At 40.0% G+C, this 19,659-nt stretch overlaps 1 protein-coding gene across 6 annotated transcripts in view; it reads left to right on the top strand.

Moving 5' to 3' along the window:
• Window positions 1-19,659, top strand: part of ADGRF1 (adhesion G protein-coupled receptor F1) — a 46,702-nt gene extending 27,043 nt beyond the window's left edge. For 5 of the 6 annotated variants that reach the window (XM_045842563.1, XM_045842560.1, XM_045842564.1 and 2 more), the window contains 5 exons: window positions 1,396-2,769; window positions 4,356-4,397; window positions 5,384-5,443; window positions 8,961-9,018; window positions 10,285-10,894. In XM_045842563.1, the coding sequence (XP_045698519.1) occupies window positions 1,396-2,769; window positions 4,356-4,397; window positions 5,384-5,443; window positions 8,961-9,018; window positions 10,285-10,358 (1,608 nt within the window). In that variant the 3' untranslated portion in view covers window positions 10,359-10,894. Of the gene's footprint in view, window positions 1-1,395; window positions 2,770-4,355; window positions 4,398-5,383; window positions 5,444-8,960; window positions 9,019-10,284; window positions 10,895-18,808 lie in introns of those variants that run through there. The other variant, XM_045842561.1, reaches the window with a different exon arrangement.

The following is a 19,659-nucleotide window of genomic DNA, read 5'->3' as shown; positions in this document are numbered from 1 at the left end:
TAAGAATTGATCACTAAAAGAGATGCAAATAAGCAAATAGAAAAAATCTATAATCTGGTCACTCTAGAATAGACACTGCCTACATTTTAGGTATTCCAACAGTGCCTAGAAAACTGGCAAGTGACATGCAGCAGGTGCTCAATAAGCATTTATTAAGTAAGTGTCCTCTGAAACATTTTGGATGTATGCATTTCATATTAAAGTATGTAATATTTTTCCCTGACCATTGTGGCTCAGTTGATTGGGTGTTGTCCCACAAAATGAAAGGTTGCACATTCGGTCTCCAGTCAGGGCATATGCTTAGGCTGTGGGTTCAATCCCTGGTTGGGTTACACATATGAGGTAACAGATTGATGTTTCTCTGTCACATTAATGTCTTTTTCCTCTCTTTCTCCCTCCCATCCCCTTTCTAAAAAGTATGTAATATTTTGCCAAATTGAATTATATAATATCAGACATGACATTAAATATGATCAGTTAAGCTCCCTGAATCAAATAAAAGATGCTCAGATTATTTTTAAGAGTTTAACCATGTGTCATTTGCAAGAGACCAAGTATAACAAAATGACATAAAAAGGCTAAAAATTAATTAAAGAGCAAAATAGAGCAGGCAGACACAAACAAAAAGAAAGCAGAGCTTCCTGAAGGCAGTTGAAGAAATGAACTATGGGATTCTGGGCCAGAAGCCGCAGAGGGCTCAGTTAGGGTAATGCAGGGCCAGAGTGACAGACATTTGCAGCCGAATGCCTGAAAACCAGGCTCTTAAGAAGGGCAGAGGATCATGAGGGACAAAGGGATCCTTTTCAAGCACTGGTTTGGAAAAGGAATCTCTCAAACTAAGACTGATTCTTAAAACTGACAACAATTCCATACTTCCTTGTTGCTTGCCTCCATTTTTTAAAGGTTTTTACTTATATTCTCTCCTCTATTAAACAAAAATAATAAATACACATGAATTAAAACTTGAAAGTCCATGACATGACTTTAGAACTCCTGATGTTAGCAAAACAAGCCTAACGTGGGAAAACTGTAAGCAGCAATGTGGCCCTGTGAGCTGAGGAGTACTGCAGCCGTGTTCACCACCTCAGGAAGTGCACACTTCTGCAGCCCAATTGTGGGATTCTTTCTCATCCATGCTCACACCCCAGTGTGCACACCAACGCCCTGGGGTGCTCACCTGGGAACTTACATGATCCTGTTGACCCAAGTTTCTTAACCCAAAGCTTTCACTGTACAGAGCCACTGAGCTGAATTTCACTGATGAGTTTTAACGTGATCCTCAACTGAGCTGGTTCTCAAGGCAATTTTTCTGTACTTAGTACTAATGACTACTCACTGTTAGTCTTCTTACCCATTTACTCAAAATACAAACTGACTCTCATCTTTGCATTTCAGGATGTCATCAGCATAGCTGACCACATCCTTAATTCAACAGCAGTCACCAACTGGACAGTTTTACTGCAGGAAGAAAAGCACGTCAGCTCACGGTTACTAGAGACATTGGAAAACATCAGCGTTCTGGTGCCTCCAACAGCTCTGCCTCTGAATTTTTCTCGAGAATTCATTAACTGGAAAGGGATTCCAGTGTCTGCAAGTCAACATAAGACAGGTTACAGCTATCAGACTGACATGTTCCCCACAAATACTTCCATTCCCATCAGAGGCCGAGTGTTAATTGGGTCAGACCAATTCCAGGGGTCCCTTCCAGAAACTATTATCAGCATGGCCTCACTGACCCTGGGGAACATTCTACCCATTACCAAAATTGGAAATGTCCAGGTCAATGGGCCCGTGATCTCCATGGTTATCCAAAACTATTCCCTAAATGAAGTTTTCCTGAGTTTTTCTAAGATAGAGTCAAACCTGAGCCAGCCTCATTGTGTGTTTTGGGATTTCAGTCATTTGCAGTGGAACGATGCAGGCTGCCACCTCGTGAATGAAACTCTAGATACAGTGATGTGCCGGTGTACTCACCTGACCTCGTTCTCCATGCTGATGTCACCTTTTGTCCCCCCTGCCATCATCCCGGTTGTGAAATGGATCACCTTTTTGGGGCTGGGCATCTCCATTGGAAGCCTCATCTTATGCCTGATCATCGAGGCTCTGTTTTGGAAGGAGGTCAAGAAAAACCAAACCTCACACACACGTCATATTTGCATGGTGAACATAGACCTGTGCCTCCTGATTGCTGATGTTTGGTTTATTGTTGCTACCACTGTGGACACCACAGTAAACCCTTCTGGATTCTGCATAGCTGCAGTGTTCTTGACATACTTCTTCTACCTCTCCCTGTTCTTTTGGATGCTCCTGCTCGGCATCCTGCTGGCTTATCGGATCATCCTCGTGTTCCATCACATGGCCATGCCTTTGATGATGGCTGTCGGGTTCTGCCTGGGCTATGGGTGTCCTCTTATTATATCTGTCATCACCATTGTGGTCACGCAACCTAGCAATGGCTACAAAAAGAAAGGCACGTGTTGGCTCAACTGGTCTGATGGGAGCAAGCCCCTCTTACCACTTGCTGTTCCTGCACTGACTATCGTGGCTGTGAATTTGGTTGTGGTGCTCTTAGTTCTCACAAAGCTCTGCAGGCCTGCTGTCGGAGAGAGACTGAGTCAGGACCACAAGGCCACTGTTGTCCGCATGGGGAAGAGCCTCCTCATTCTGACCCCTCTGCTGGGGCTCACCTGGGGCTTTGGCATAGGAATAATGGTGGACAGCCAGAGTCTGGCATGGCATGTTATTTTTGCATTGCTCAATGCATTCCAGGTGAGGACAATAAGAATAACCTGTTATCATACCACCAGGTAACTGGAATAATGATAGGGAACTGAGGTTGGTAGGACAACTCTAGAGGCTATCTTATTTCCCTGCCTCCAGTGGGACTGTAACCAAAACTGCCTGGCAACAGGGAATGGAAAAAACAAAAACAACAGATGCATTTTTCCGACAGTTATTGTCATACTGAAGGAGAATATTAGCCTTTTTCAGTAATCCATTCTAGGGGTTTAAATCTGCTAGACTTCACATAGCTAACGTTCATCTCTCTTGCTGCTGATTCAGTCCTTCTTCTCTAGTGCAGATGCATGTAAAAGTGCACAGGGAAAGGGAAATAAATCAAGAGGACTTGTTGACTCTGAGTGGTGCAAAGGTAGTCCCCAGAGTGCAATGGAGCAGAAGCTGGTAGGCTGCAGCCAGCGCTGCTTTTGTAAATAAAGTTTTATTGGAGCAGATCCATCCCCATTTCTTCACGTATGATCTGTAGCTGCCTTTCTTACACTAGCAGAGTGGAGCAGTTGCAACAGAGACTGTGTGACCTTTAAAACCTAAATATTTACTACCTGGCTCTTTACAGAAAAGTATGCCAACCCCTGGTGCAAAGAATGGTTTTATGTGCCACAGTCAGAGAGGGTTTGGAGAGTAGGTAGACAAAGTAGTCTAGGATTTGCTTAATCTGGAAGAGAGCCATCAATCCTGGTTCAGTGATAGTTTGCTGGGTCACCTCTGCACAATGACTCAGGGGACTGACTGGTAATTAAACCTTTGAGCTCAGGACTTAAATAGGCCTGGGCTCAAATATGTCGCATTATCAACTGTGTGATCTTTAACAAATTACTTATTCTTTCATATGTTAGACAGGGATAATGCTATTACTTGTATCAGAGTAAATATAAGGATTAAATAAGATACTTTAGCATTTCCCGCAGTGCCCGACACATAGTAAATGTTCAGTAGTTGTCTCCTAAAGTACCAGGTTCTTCACCCACATCAGCGTACCAGGGAATGTTCACATGGTGACACAGATGGCGACTTTGGACAGCACCCACCTAATGGGGACAGGTTTGGGGAGCTTCTGTTGAGGGCAAGCCCATGCTGATACACTGTCTGAACAGGCACAAACTGAGGGTGCTTGGCCTGGGAGGGGGATTTCCAGGTCCAAGAAAGCCCCTGCCAAGGGTTCCCCAAGGGCTGGAAAGGGTGCCTCTGCCATCAGAGATGCTTAGCAGATGTTTATTTAATGCCTATCCTAAAGAAAGTCTAAGATATAGAAGTGAATGGAATTTATTTGTTTTGGGTTTAGAATGACACAAAGGGGAAAATGAAGTTTTGTGTGCCTTTAAAACTTTATTCACTTGACAAGTTATTTATACATTCAATGAAAAAAATTTTGAGTACTTTGTGTAATGCCAGGCATTGTAGAGGTCACACGGTATAATTGCCTTCAAGGAACCCACAGTCCAGCAGGGGGTCGACAAGAAAACAACTCCAATGTTGGGTGATAGAACAGAATACTGTTACATATACAAGCTTTCTTTTCCAGAAAAGATAAAACATGTGATTTATTCCTTTCTAAGGGTTTTTTCATCTTATGTTTTGGAATGCTCTTGGATAGTAAGGTATGTGATTCATTTCTCTCTTTATCCCCTAACCCAGGCATCTAACCCTTCCCGTTCAGTTCTGAGGCCCTTTTTCATATAGAAGTGGCTAGATTATGAGTGCATTTGTAATAAAGTTCTTTAATTTTATAAAAGGCAGCCTCAGTCAGGAAACAAAGGAACTAAACATTACTGCTGGTAATAAGCTATGCAGAACAAGTCACAACCTATAATGTGACTTTATAGAAAGAAAATGGAAAGTGTTTTTACTTTTAATTTTTCTATATTATATTATGGTTTGGCAATAATTAAAGAGCAAAAGTACTTTCCCATAGGGGTGAATTGCTTTTTTTTTCCTTTAACTTATCCATTTACTTAGGATATACTGAAAGATATATCTACTTCTACAGTTCTACAGTTTTATATAGTAAATAGCTTCTACAGTTATATTCCTAAAAGGGACAAACAGTGTGAGTAAAAGATAATAGAACAAATTTAAATAAAACTCATTTTATTATTTTTCCCCCATCATTGAGCAATTCTGTTGAGAGAGGTAAATTCTTTTTAAAAAATAAGAATGTAAGAATATTTTATAATTAGCACAATTGTTGCACATGCACAAAACCCCTGATTACAAAGAAGCAATTTGCTGTTCTTCATTGGCCTAAATAATTCTCTCATTTGTACAAATCACATGGTTAGGAAACTCTTCACTTCAAAGATCAACTTCAATTTGGCACTTATTGCCAATTACTAATGTCTACAATCTGAATTATTATGGCTTTTGGTACTGCTGTTTTTCATTTAATTCTAAATTTGTTTATACATAAAAAAAGAAATAAAGGAAACAAAAGACAAAATCCTTTCATCAGATACCCATACTCACAGTCTATTAACTTCCAGGAAACACTACTGTTAAGTAATAGTTTCAGTCTGCAGTTTTTCTCTGGATTTGCCTATGAATGATTGAATGTGTGTATCTCAGTATTTCTTTGTTGCTTTTACAGTTGCGACATCTGCTTTCCAACAAGTTGTCTCCTTTAAGCTATTTGAAGCAGCCATTGAAGGTAATTGTCTTGCACTGCCATGCATCCAATGCACAGAGTTCCAGTTTCCCATTTTTATCCACAAAAAGACCACTTTTTTTCTAACCCCCTTGGGTTTCTGTCACCATTCTATTCTGGTTATCTGTCATGGTGCCCAGCACATGGTCAATACTCAGTAAAGAGTTGAGTGTGTAAGGGAGGGAATGGATGAGAAGGCATGGAAAGCTTCAAGGACACTCAGCATCCAAGTCTGTGGGTGCTTTGTGAGCAAATACCCTTGAACATTATCATTTGCTTTAGTCTGACTTGTCGCCCAAACGCTAGAGTTGGTAAGGTCCCTTTCTCTGCCTGACTTTTTGGCTCTCCTATAGACTATTTTTCCTTCTTCAGAAAACTTCTAATATATCAAACACAGTCTCTGAATTTTCTCTTGTAAGCTGGTATAACTGACTTTGTCCCATGCAGTTTCAGCTTTTAAGTCTACAAGCTGTCATTTGTATGGAAACAAAGGAATCCTGTTTCATTCTTCTCTACAAAAGTGCAATTCATATAAGAAGAATATAGTTAGAAGTGAAAGTACTTGCATTCATAGTTTATATTTTTGATGTTAATTTAGACTTTCCTCTTTCAGCAAATCAATGAGGGAATTTTAGAAAGATTTCTAAAGTAAAGATTTTTGTTGGATAAAAGTCTACTAACTTAAGTACATGAAAACCTACATGGATGTTTAGGAATTTTTGCAGTGGACAATATAACCTTTTGAAATAAAAAAAACAGTGAGAAAATTAACCTCTGATATTAAAATTTTTTCTTGAGTGTGCATTTCATGCAGTGAGACAGAGAACACTGCTCTAACTTAGGGATCAGTAGCCCATGAGCCAGCAGATCTGCCCTGTATTTCTTTTTTTCTCTATTATTATTATTATTAAGTTAAAATTATTTGGTTAGTAACATTATATAGGTTTCAAGTGTACAATTCTATAATACATCATCTGTGTATTGCATTATGTGCTCACTCCCCAAAGGGGCTCAATATATGGTGATGGAGGGAGACTAGACTCTGGTGGTGTGCCTAGAGTCCTGACTCAGGAACCATCCGGCAGCGTGATCTTAGGAAAGTCAGTTCCTTTTGGTTTCAATGTTGTCGACTGTTTAAATGAAGTGTTGGACTAGTTACTCAAAGCAGAAGTTCTAACGCTCTGTAATTTTGAGTTTCTGTCTTGAACTAAAATCCCTTGAACCAGAAAATGTGAAACTAATGAATAGTTAGTTCATTACTCTTAAGAAAAGGAGAGAGCAGCAGCATATGCGACTTCATTAAAGGAAAACCTCACTGAGTAAAGTGAGACAGGACGCTCTTCACCCCACAAAGCAGGGTGTCAGAATTTTTCTTATTTGAAAACCAAAGAGAGAAAAACACCCAAAAGTACACAAAACCAAAATCAAAGAAGCACAATGATGTCTTTTCTCTTTGTTTCTAATGCAGTGTTGACACTTTTCAAGAAGGCCCCGGTGGTCAGTGAGGGGTCTTCATCTTCTGGATGTGTCCCCTGTCCCCAACTGTGTTTTAAACCACATGATAAAAATGGATTTTTGTTTGGTGGTTAGGTGGCTCTTTTGCTTTAAAACAAAAGTAAATTTGGCAGAAGAAAAGATGAGCACTTATAATTTCCTGAGGGAGTCAGAATGAACAAAAAGGAACCCAGAGTATGATGGTTGAGGAATGACAAGAAGAAGTCGGAGCGCTAACCCCAGGCATGAATGCTCCTGTCAAGATTCTCTGTTGTGAGAGAAAAGAGAGCAAGGGTGAGGACCAGATGCAGACACAGGACCAGGAGTGACAGGGTAGAGCTGAGTTGCAGAGTGTGAGCAAGTGCATATGCTGGGAGAGAGGAACCAGCAAAGAGAAAGTCTAAAAACAAATGAGGGAGGGAGGATAACTGATGGTAGAGGGTTCCTGGGAAGTCAGGTTGAATGGCTGGACTGCAGGTGCAGAAATCCACCTCTTCCCTGGACACAGGAAGTTTCAGGCTGGTGCAGACAGAGCAACATGTGCACTGGGGACATGATGTGGGACAATTCGTGCCTGGATACTTTTTTTTTTAAGTAGGAGACAAGGCCATTCATTGAGCAATGGGCAAAGGGGTGGTGAAGCAGAGATCTTGAGAACAGCAGTGAACATCTGGATAGCTGGCTGAAGGGAATGAAAGCAGAAACCAATGCTGTTCTCTGCAAATATCAGCCCTCAAACCACCATAACTTTGTGGGGACCCACGACGAGGTTTCTTTCAAAATACTCTCCCTACTGAGGGGTCAGGGCCTCTTCTTGGTCTTCCTTTGTCTCTAGCCACACTCTCTATAATTCTGAACCAAGAGGCAGACCAGTGAGCCCTATAGACTCCTCCTCTATAATGAAGGGTTTATTTATTCTTATTTCCAATGACTCATGTCCTGCTTTCAAGCAATAGCTTAAATGCATGTAAATGTAGATGTATAAGAGTCTGCTTTTCCCAGACCATGTTGAGTCCTTGAGTGTGTTGCAATCTAAGACTCTTCTTTCCAAATCGGGCAAGATGCAGTTTAAATGGCAATGATCATGACTTTAGAATTGTTCTTTAGGGTTTTAGTAGTACATGTTTATGAACTCTGAATTCTAGAAAATCAATTCTTTGCTTTGGAACTTTTTCAGACATTTCTCATTCCTAGCTCTTTGATAATATTTTTTTCAGAGCTTGATGTAGGGTAGCTGCCTTTATATTTCAGTGAAAATCAGGGGGCTATCACTAGGCCATCTACTGAATATAATAAAAACTTATTTTTCCTATCTTGATTTAGCTTCCTCACAACAGGAACTGTAGCAAGAAACAAAGCTTATTCCTTTCAATATTTGTGGTGTCTCAAATAGTGTCTGGCACAAAACATCATTCAGTATGAGATGCCAAATTAAATAATAAATTAATTATCAAGTGAGAAAAGGACAGAATACATATACCTTAACACTTTTACCTTTCCCAAGTAAGTACATGCTGTTTATTTTACATATTGTATTTCATTTTGATAACTTAGTTTTCAAAATTTTAAATTCTGTTTTACCTCTGCACCAATGACAAAAGAATTATTCATAAAGAGATTTGAGTACTAAGAGGAGGCAGAATAAAGCAAAGCTTTACTGGAGAACACTTTTACTAGAAATATTGTTTTTGCATCATAGGTTCTTCAAGTGATAAATGTGTGAACCAAGAAATGTAATCACAGGCATGAAAAAGGGAAAATATCTTCTTTACAACTGTTTTTTTAGTTTGTTGTTAGAAGTTGAAGAATATAAACAAGATTCACTTAGAAATAAGTTCTTAGACTTTTTTAATTGATTAAAACAGAAGGAAAAATAGGAAAGTGAGTACTCCAATTTCTTGAAAGGAGAACAGCACACTATGTAGATAGAATAAAGGATTGTTGATGACATCAAGAAGTCAGGAAATGTGCACCATCACCAAAAGGATATTATTAATGTCCAATGACTTGCTTTTCTTTTGTGCAGAGAAACTCACCAGAATTATCTGCTATACCCAAGTCTTTCAACCCATTGGGACGCAAAGGTGAGTCACAATAAACCAAAGGATATAAAAGGTAGGAGGAGAGACTATAAATACATCATATAAGGAAAACTCAATGACAACTTTTTAAAAATTCATGTGATAAGTGTGAGAGTATCAGCCAGCTGTGAGTCTGGAGTTCATCTGAATGGTGCTCAAGGATAACACAATAATGTTGGACTTGGTACTCCTGGAGATCAGTGAGTATCACTTTTAGTTTGATCACAAATTACTAGCATTTTCTCAATTAGACAGTATATAAATCTGCCACATTGATCATTGAGGCCATGGGATGAAGGAGTGTGGTTAGACTAACATCACTGTGTCCTTACTAGAGAGTCATTCCTTTTGTGCTGCTGCTGAGCAGTGGGTATGCGCCAGGAGCTTGTGCTCTACTGTTGAGTGTATCCTTCCCGCTAAGTGTTCCTTGAAAAAAGGAGCCACCATCTGCTCTGGGGGGAAGAGCACTGTCCCCTCTGCCTATGACACACTTTGTTCTTATGCTCATATATTGGCCGTTACTGATGTCAATGATATTCAACTACCAGAAACTGATATGTAAACATTGTAAATAGTTGCTGTATTCCTGGAGCAGGAGGGTACATGCAGCATGGAGGCTGAGGAAGAGATATTTCATTACAAGTGAAGTTGAAGTCACTTAAGAGTTCCATTTCATGTTAAATCACACTAATACATTATTAAAGTAGGGAATCAAGCAACTCATTTTTGATTCCGATAAAAATTATTTGAATTCCAGATGAAGCTCAAGTGTCTGAACTTCAAGTGAAGTATCACTTTTTTCCAAGTGAACTTGGAAAAAACATTTCCTCCCCAAATGTTTAATGTGCTCATCTACAAGCCTTGAGTCCTGTTATCATGGCCACCAACCAGCCAGAGTGCTTTCATAAACCTCTTTACCTTTTTGGATGCTGCTCATCATCAGTAAAATGAAAAAAAGAAAAGACTAAGAGATTACTGAGGTTCCTTTCAGCAATAACATTCTGAGATCTCAAACCTACTTTATGTCATTTCCCAGCAATATCTGAAAAATATTGTGCTTCTCTTCTCAAGTGAGAGTCGTCTGACAAATGCAAGTTTCTGTGACATTAATGAAATGCTGTTCCTGTTGACTAGCTACATTCTAGATCTTTCCCTACTGTTTTCCTAAAAATGTCCAGAACTGTATGGATTGCATATGCTTTTCAATTTTGTCTCATGTTTGATTCCAACATAGTAGACAGAATTCTAATCTTCTTTTTCCTCTCTTAGGCACTTATGCATTTTCTCATACTGGAGAGTCCTCAAATGACATCAGGCTAACTCAGTTTTTATCAACTGAATAAGCCACAAAATCAAGAAAAAAATTTTCTGGAGCAAGTTGACATTTACAGCTAAATGTCAGTGAAGAAATTAGCTCAATATTAGATGGAATTTTATGATTTAAAAGTTGGGAATAAAAGAAAGAATTTTCAGTGGACTCATCTCTGCCCTCTTTATCTTCAGTTAAATGGAGAGATAGATTTTCATGTGGTTTGATTCAAAAGAATTGCTACATAAATTTAGAAGAGTAGGTTTCATCGGAAATTACGTCAGTTGTACCAGCCTCTCACTGCTGCAAACTATGGTCTCCTTTTTCATACAACAGCATTATTCATATGGCATTTGCAATAATCTGAATCAGAGTAAGAAAACTGCATGAAATTGCCTTAGAAAAATTGAGGGACCATGTTCACTTTCTTATCAAAAAGTCATTGGTATAAATTTTCTAAGAAAAAGTTATTTCCCTCCCCAATTTTCCAGTTGGACCTTATACTTATTTTTGCTTTTTGTTTAATTACTTAACTTTGAAAGTTAATCAGAAATAAAGTGAAAACTTCCATTTCATATCTAATGCAGTATTTTTGAGTTTATAAGGCAGTGTCGTCTGGTCCCCAATCCAGTGAAGTGAGAGTGCCAGCCCTAGAGCAGAGGGGAGGAAGTGGAGACCTGGAGAGCTGGAGGGATTTGCCAAGCAGTGTAAAGGCAATAACAGGTTACTGGGGACTTTTAGGACTTTTGGTTCCTAGTCCATTTCTACTGCCCCATAATTGCCTTGAAAATTAGCTGAAATCTTAAGAAAGCTTTATGAGGTTACACATGACATTCATTACTCCCAGAATTCTGTGTGTATGTGGCAAAGTGAGGGAGAGTTTGGTTGTCAGCCTCCAGGGTGGTGCCCTAAAATATCCTAGATTTCTTTCATAATACATTGGAGGTACTCTCTGAGAGTTATTTACATGCATAGTCAATGCCACTTTCTGGTGAGATACAGAACAGCAGGAGAGGAGACACTGTGTGAAGTGGCATTTTACTTCCATCCCTTTTGGTTCACCTTATTGTCAGCCCTGACTACAGTGCAAGGAGCAGACAAAGCCTTTGATTCCTCTTTGTTTTCAGAGTATCCTAGAGATTTGCACTGGTAGTTTTTAAGGCAAGAATTGATTTCTCTCACCAATAATTGTGATAATGATGATGGTGATGATGGTGGTGGTGGTGTCATGGTGATGATGATAATGTAAGAAGTCAAAGAAGAATAAACATTTATAATGCTCACTATGTGCCAGGGACCACACACTCACACACACACACACACACACACACACACGTATATATAATATATATGATGTATATATCATATATATTGTATTCTTTAAAAAAACTTTAAATTGACTTTAGAGAGAGGAAAGGAAAAAGAAACATTAATTTGTGGTTCCACTAATTTATACATTCATTGGTTGACTCTTGTATGTACTTTGAATGTGGATTGAACCTGCAACCTTGGCATATCAGGATGATTCTCCAACCAACTGAGTTACCTAGCCAGGGCTAGCATATGTGAACTGATTTAATCTTCACAATAAGTTTATGTGGTGAGGGATATTATTTTACAGCTGCAAAAACTAAGCACAGAGAGCTTACATAATGTGAAGAAGGCAAGATAAAGGGAAGTGGCTGTGCTGGGATAATAGTTATGGATGTGAAATTACAACAAGAAGAGGGTAATATAAGTCATGCTAGAAGGAAGTAGCATTATTTATTTAATTGTAATTAGGATCCTAGACTCTCTGGTCTGTAAGGGATCTCAGGCATCACCTAATCACTCTTTTTACATGAAGTCCTGATGTCCTAAATCTCACTAGCCTGTGAAATCCTGTGCACCATTAAAGACTATCTATAGTAGTGTATTGGTCCAATCACCTTGGACTTCCATAACAGAATACCACAGACTGTGCAGTTTAAACAGAACTTTATCTTATCACAGTTCTGGAGGTTAGAAGTCCAAGATCAAGGTGCTGTTAGGGTAGTTTTCTGTGAGATAGCTCATCCAGTCTCAGGTGTCCTAACATGGCCTCTTCTCTGTTCACATTCAAATAGAGCTTTCTGGTGTCCCTTCCTCTTCTTATAAGGAGAACAATTCTATAAGATGAGGGCCTCAGCCTTATGACCTCTTTTAACCTTAATTACCTCCGTAATGCACTATCTTTAAATATAGTTACATTGGAAGTTAGGGCTTCAACATATCAGTTTTGCAGGGACAAGATTCAGTTCATAACAAGTAGCTAGAATGCATGCTTGCCTGTTTAATTGAAATTATGGTCTTTAAACATGTCCTCCCAGTTGTTTATTGAGGTTTCTAAGGGAATGGTGAAGGACAACCTCACAGGGACAGTGACTACAGTTTTCCAGGACTACTGCATATGGTCACTCAGGCTGTGCATTCAAGAGGGTGCCATTCTTATACTCTGCACAATAAGGGATGCTACCTAAAGTAGTCCAGGCCATAACCTGCACCATCATTTGTGGCAGCCCTGACTGGGCCCATTCACCCTGGTCTCCCACTCTTGTTCTGGCTCTCACACATCCACAGTTGCTGTTTATAGGCTGACCTTGGGGAATTTTCACTCCCATGCCTACCTATCATGGAAAGGCCAATGCTCATGCCAAGAATACTGATCCCAGATGTTTCAAAAGCTCCCAGTTCTCATGGCATCAGAGTGGTTCTGAGTAGTTTCCTTTCAGTCTCTTCATCAGGAGATGATGAAGAGCCCACAGTCAACAGTCAGGCTAGAGAAGTCACATGTGAGTGCCAGCTGTTAGTAAGAGTAAGCCCATGGAGGTTGGACAGTCCCTGCCCCACATACTTTCTCCCTTCTCCTACTGACAAGAAAGAAGAGATATAGATGCCTTTTCATGATGCCCAAACAGGAGGAAGCGGGCAGGGCATCCACATGCCCTGATTTGTGCCAACGATTTGCTAATCAGCCCACACTCTCTGTCACAGAACATCCTACCTCAGGGCAGTGTACCTGGATTCAATTCCATGAAAACATTGAACATTAGCAGATGTGTTTAAGTAGGACATAAAACATGTTTCTGAATGGGCTATTACAGAAACTTAAGAGTATCTGATAACCTCCTGACATGAACAGCTTTCATAAAGTGCAAATAAAGAGAGCAAGGGAACTTCTAGTTAATGGTGGTGGATTGAATAAGTGTGCAAACAGCAAATTAAAATGTAAGGTTCCATGAGGCACCAAGAAGCAGCACACCTGAAGTGCCAAAGTAAAGTGTTCAAAGTAATTAAATAGGGACCAGTGGGTTCCACACTACACAAAGATGTATAAGTCAAAATAGAATTTTATGAGAAGAATTTCCTTGTAGAAAGCTTATTTGTGAGTCTCCTCATTCCATCTACCCCAAAGGTGAGATAAGGAGGGATGCTTGTCTTCTGGCCTCAAACCTAGTAGGAGAAGATATCTTAGCTTTCTGTGGGACCACAACAGTTAGGGTACACGGCTGACTGGGGTCTGATTATTGCCTGGAATGGTGGCCACAGATCTACAGGTGGACCCCTGAATGGGCTCTGTGCTGAGACCTGCCTACATGCTTAGAGTTTGTCAGAGCAAACATGTGTGTGTGTTTCCCATTTACCATGGTTAAACAAGCAAGAGAGAGAGAAACAATACATGGCTGTTTTGGGTACTGTCTAATAAGGCCATCCAAAGTAATGAAAATATCTTATCAGCAAGAAGCTATAAGTAAATGAGATTAGGGGATAAGGAAGGAGTCACAAGTGACCACCTGGAATACAGATGAATTTACAATGGTTAAAGGAATTACAGGTGAGAGAGGTCAGGGATACAGGAATTTCCAAAGAGTTCTTGAATGAACCCTCCCTTGTTATCCAGTTATTATCCAGAGATCCCCCAACTCCATATGAAGGTGATTACATTTCATAAGATATACCTCCTTTCCCTGGATTTGCGGGTAGGGAGGTCAAAACCTCAGTTCCCAAGGTGGGATGGAAGGAGAGGGAAAAGCTAAGCAAAAATGTCCACCAGCAAGTGAAGGCCTGATATTGTGAGCAGCCAACCTACAACAGGACTTGGGTGGGGGAGAAGAGAAATTTAATGTCAAATTATTTATAGTTTTCACATTTACATGAGATTAGACATCCTAATTATCAAACCGAGAACATGTTAGTATTTAAAGTGACCAAAATACTGCTGTAGCACATTTGTCTCATAGCTAGAACAGATCTGACTAAATTGAATAAATTTTATAAGAATGATGACAGACAAGAAAAACATGTGTTTGATCACATACAACATGCTATGTTTTCTAACTCACTGATTACACAGATATTCACCTCAGATTCCTACGAAAGTGTTAATGAAAAACAAGAAAGTAGAAAAGAAAGACATTTAGTAGTTTCTATTGTGTATTAGAAAAATTGCTGTAAACTTAGTTGCTTAAAACAACACACATTTATTATTTTATGGTTTCCATGGATCAGAAATCCAGACACAGCTAATTGAGTCCTTTGCTCAGGATCTCACAAGACTGTAATCAATGTGCTGTTCAGGCAGCATTTTCTTCTGGAAGCTCAACTGGGGAAGAATCGAATTCCAGCTCATTCAGGTTGTTGGCAGAACTCATTTCCTTGCAGTAGTGGGAATGAAAAACTTGGATTTTTGCTAACTATTGGTTAGAGATTACCCTGAGACCCTCAAAGCCACCTACACTTCCCTGTCACATGGGATTCTTCAATACAACTATTTATGCCATTAAGCCTGAAAGAAAAATCTCTTACTACAGGCTGCTTTTAGGGGAGTCTTGTGTAACATAAGGTGATCAAGGAGTAATACCCTGTAACTTTTGTCATCTTCTACTGTTAGAAGTAAGTCACAGGTCCTGGCCACAGTCAAGGGAATGATAGATGAAAATAGACCCTCAGTTATGATCTGAATATTTGTGTTCTCCCAAACTGATATGCTAGAATCTTGACCCCCAAGGTCAGAGTAGTAGAAGGTGAGGTCTTTGGCAAGTACTCAGGTCATGAGGGTGAAGCCCTCATGAATGGGATTGATTCTCTTATAAAAGAGATCCTGCAGAGGTCCCTAGCCCCTTCTGACATGTGAGGACACAGCAAGAGGGTGGCAGTTTGTTTTTCTGAAGAGGAACCTCACCATGCTGACATCATGGTCTTGAACTTGCAGCCTCCAGAATTGTGAGAAATGAATATTTGTTGTTTATAAGGCACCCAGTCCAAGGTGTTTTTTTTTATAACAGTCTAAACAAACTAAGACAACATCGTTGTAAAATTTCAGGGCATGGCATAAGAAAAGAAAACCCAAAAATTATCAGAAAGACAAAATAGGTTTTACATAAAGAGTCAAAATCAGAATATTATTGGAACTTTTCACAGTAACCGTGTAAACTAGATAACAATGGGGAATGCCTTCAAAATATTGCAAAGAAATGGTTGCCACCTAGAAACAATTAAGTGTGAAGAAGAATCAATATATTTTCAAACAAAAATTCTTGATAAGTTTTCTTCCAATGAGTTCTTTCCCAAAAGATCTTGGGAAATAGACTGCACCAAATGTGGCAATAACCCAGAAAGAGGAAGGCTTGGGTCCCCAAAACAAAAGACATAATAGCAGAGAGAGCTGGGGGAACCTACGGGAGGGAGTAAAATGAGTTGCTATCCACGCAACAGCTATGGGGACGGTCCAGACTGGACCTGCAGGGGAGATTGCTCTAGAAGACGAAAAAGATAGGGTACTTAATGAATGTATTTGAGTGTTATTTAAAGACCTTTACATACCTGGGGTGGGTTGGAGAGAAATTTTTTATAAGAACACAGAAATCCAAGAAAATAAAAAAAAGTGTTAGATTAACAGAAACAAAATGTGCAGAAAAGGAAAAGCAATGAAACATCCTACCTTGCTCAGCTCTGAATGGAGTATACAGTGTACCAATAATGTAAAATGATTTTGATATAACCAAATGATATATTGGGAAAGTGGAGAATAGGAAGTATATTTTAGGGGATGGCAAAGGAGATCTAAATCTTCATTCTTTGTTTTTGGAAATCAATAAAACTGAGAAGCCAAGAATTAACATTACAATCATATTGTTTAGCAATACAGAAATAAATATCAAAAGAATAAACTAAATCAGTTAAAAGATATCATCTCTGAGAAGAAGGGAATTATAGAATTATTTGACTCTAGAAACCGTATTCATGCAACTGGTTAAGTAAACGTACTATAACGTAATATATACTAAACGTACTAAATGTAAATATAAGTAAACATGTGTGTCTGTGGGTGCGTGTGTGTGCTCATGTAGGTATAAATTGGAGAGAGCATGGGATATCCTAAAGTTGGAAGTCCCCTCGATTCATTTGCTTGCACTCGGAAGCTACAATGCTCTCTGAGCTTCTGTGGCCTCAGGTAGCTGCTTCAGGTCTTTGCCATACCCCCAAGTGCTCCAATTTGAGATGTCAGGTAAGCCACTGGGTACACTAATCTACTGGACAAGGGAAGATCTGGGCTAGAGATACACTCTTAGGGTCACCATTATTCTAACAATAGACTATGACAAAAGTTGTGGGATATTGCTCCCCTGGTTACCTTATACAAGACTGTCTTCAAAGCAGGCTGGAGCAAGCGACTCCTCTTGCAGGTGTAATGTCTTAAGTGGCCATGTCAGAGAATCCCATGCAGCAGGGAAGCCTAGGTGGTCTTGTGGGTCTCAGGTAGACTCTAACCAATAGTCAGCAAAAATCCAAGGTTCTCAATCCCACCACCATTCCAAAAAAAAAAAAAAAAAAAAGAAAAGAAATGAGTTCTGCCAATATCCTGAATGGATTCTTCCCCAGTTGAGCTTCTAGATGGAAAAGGTGGTGCTTAAAGCCACGGGACTAGATTTCATGTAGCGAATACAGGGAGAGAAGGGGCTCCAAGCACTGAGCCAGGGCTCCCCATCATCATGAGGTAGGGAGAGGAGGAGGGTCCAGTAAAGGAGAATGAGAAGGAGCAGCCCATGAAGCAGGTCGGAAACCAGGAGAACATGCTGTCCTAGATGCTCAGAAGAGTGTTTTAAGAAGGATTTCAGGATAGAACCTCAGTTAAAAACTGCTGAGAGTCAGGAAATATTAGGTACCTGACCTGCCCATCTCAATTTGAAATGTGAAGATCTTTGACATAGGTGTAATAGGAACTCAGAGTAAGAAATCTCACTGTTGCAATGTTTCACAATAGAATGGAATCTCGTTTGGACTTTTGCCTGGCCTTATATCAAATAAGCTCTTCTGGAGCTATTCTAGAGAGATTAATTTCAAGTTTTTCTCATGTTTCCAAAACAAATAAAGGGGCTGAGGCATAATTATTCGGTAGCACCTAGAATGTTTTTCATACTGACACAGATTTCCATAACAACCCCAAATCTATTTCCTTTTGAATGATTCTTAAATGGAAAGACATTTACCTTTTGTTAAGAAGGCAGCAGGCTGTGCTGTACTTCCCTTTATCAAACTTCAGGGGGCGGCCTCTGACCAAGAAATAAGTCCCCAACAAATTGCTGCCAGCTGAAACACACCTGAGACTCACTAGGGAATTTGATGGTTTGAAACACATTTTAATCCAACTGCTCTAATTAGGAACAATTTACAGTGTTCCTGCTGTGTTTTGTGTGGTAAAAAAGATTAGGGAGTTAAGAACATAATAGCTCTGTTTCAGAACAGCAGATAAGACCTCTGTCTGTTTCCTTGTTTATGCCCAGGGTGCAGGTGAGCAGGGAAGGCTGTTTCTAAGCAAAGCAGGAATTAGCTATGGTTAGTATAGAATTCTCACCTGCCAGAAAACCAGTTAATCCAACTATGTGGTGCAAAACAGATTGGGAGCATTCTGGGATTTTTTTTTTTTTTTAGATTCATCTCTTCCTTTGGGAGGAAATAATTTGGCAAATTTTATAGTTTCGTCAGACATGAGCCACACTTCAATGGCTGAGTTACCCAAAGTCTTTAGAGATCCTGTTTCGTACTCAAGGTCTTAGGAATGGAGAGAACAGTGTGAAAAACATAAACCTATGACTGCATGTAGAGCAGAGATTTAGTGGCTCCTGAAAGGTGGTCAGGAAGGATCAGGGCTGCTTGCAGTTTGTTCCTTGGCCCCCATCATATGATGACTCCCATCGTTCGCTGATTACCACAAATTTTCCCAGCACTGGTCTGCATTTCAGCTGGTTTAATCCTAACCCCTGTGCCTCAATGGCCTCCTATGGCACTAATGTGGAGGGTTCTCTCCAGAATGGAGGAGTCCTTGGGCGGCCCGGCCTCTGTCCTGCCTCAGTCATTTCTCTGCTTCTCAGTTTCCCATCAGTAAAACCACAGACCTGCATTCATTAGATAAACTCAGAGATCTCTTCCAGACCTGACTTTCTCCGATTCTGTGTCTCCTCATAGGTAACACCCTTGGAGAAGAGAAATTTATCACCAAAGAGTACCAGCCCAAGTAGATTTGGCAAGACCTTATCTCACTGGGTAGGAATCATAGATAAAGCATTGCCAACAGCTACATTGATGCCAGCCAGATGGGAGGCAACACCCCTTTGGAATTCTGACCTGATGCTTGAAACCAGAGCCAAGGAGCACCCTAGTGTGATGTGTTGCCAAGGGACATATTGCTTTTGTGGATAAAGTTTCCTGATTCTTAGATCTTAGCCATGCCACCCAAGAGGGCATGGGCAAGGCAGCTGGGAATTCCATGACAACATGAGCCGGGCACTGCCAAGGACAATGCTTTGTGGCATGCAATCTTCTCCTGGCACTGGTGATAGTGAGATTTTGTATTTCTGAAGTTGGCTGGGCAAGGAATTCAGCCCCACCTGTCCTCTATTTCTCCTGATTGAGGAAAATATTAAACAGCTCCTTTCCCCATCAATTTAAAAAGAAATTAAAAGGTTGCATTCATGGAATCACTCCCAGAATTTATGTTGATGATTATGTAATCCATTCTGTACCACATGAAGTGCTCATGCCCTGCTTTCTCTTAGAGTAAGGCAAACATTCTCCAAGTGTATCCCCCACCCCCAACCAGCAGCATCAACCTGACATGGAACTTGTTAGAAATGCCAATTCTAGGGCCCCACTTCAGACCTCCTAAATCAGAAACGCAGGACTGAGTGAGACCCAGGGATTCATTTTAACAAGCACTCCAGGTGACTCTGATGCAGTGATTTTCAATCAGTGTGTTGCTAGAATATGTTTATGTATTTATATTGATCTGAGAGAGAGAGACTGAGAGACTGAGAGAG

The sequence above is a fragment of the Phyllostomus hastatus genome, unplaced genomic scaffold (genome assembly GCF_019186645.2).
Source record: "Phyllostomus hastatus isolate PE091 unplaced genomic scaffold, TTU_PhHast_1.1 phas_contig_40, whole genome shotgun sequence".
Taxonomy (NCBI): Eukaryota; Metazoa; Chordata; class Mammalia; order Chiroptera; family Phyllostomidae; genus Phyllostomus; species Phyllostomus hastatus.
Note: the sequence above shows the minus strand (reverse complement) of the source record. Positions and strands in the feature narration are given on the sequence as shown.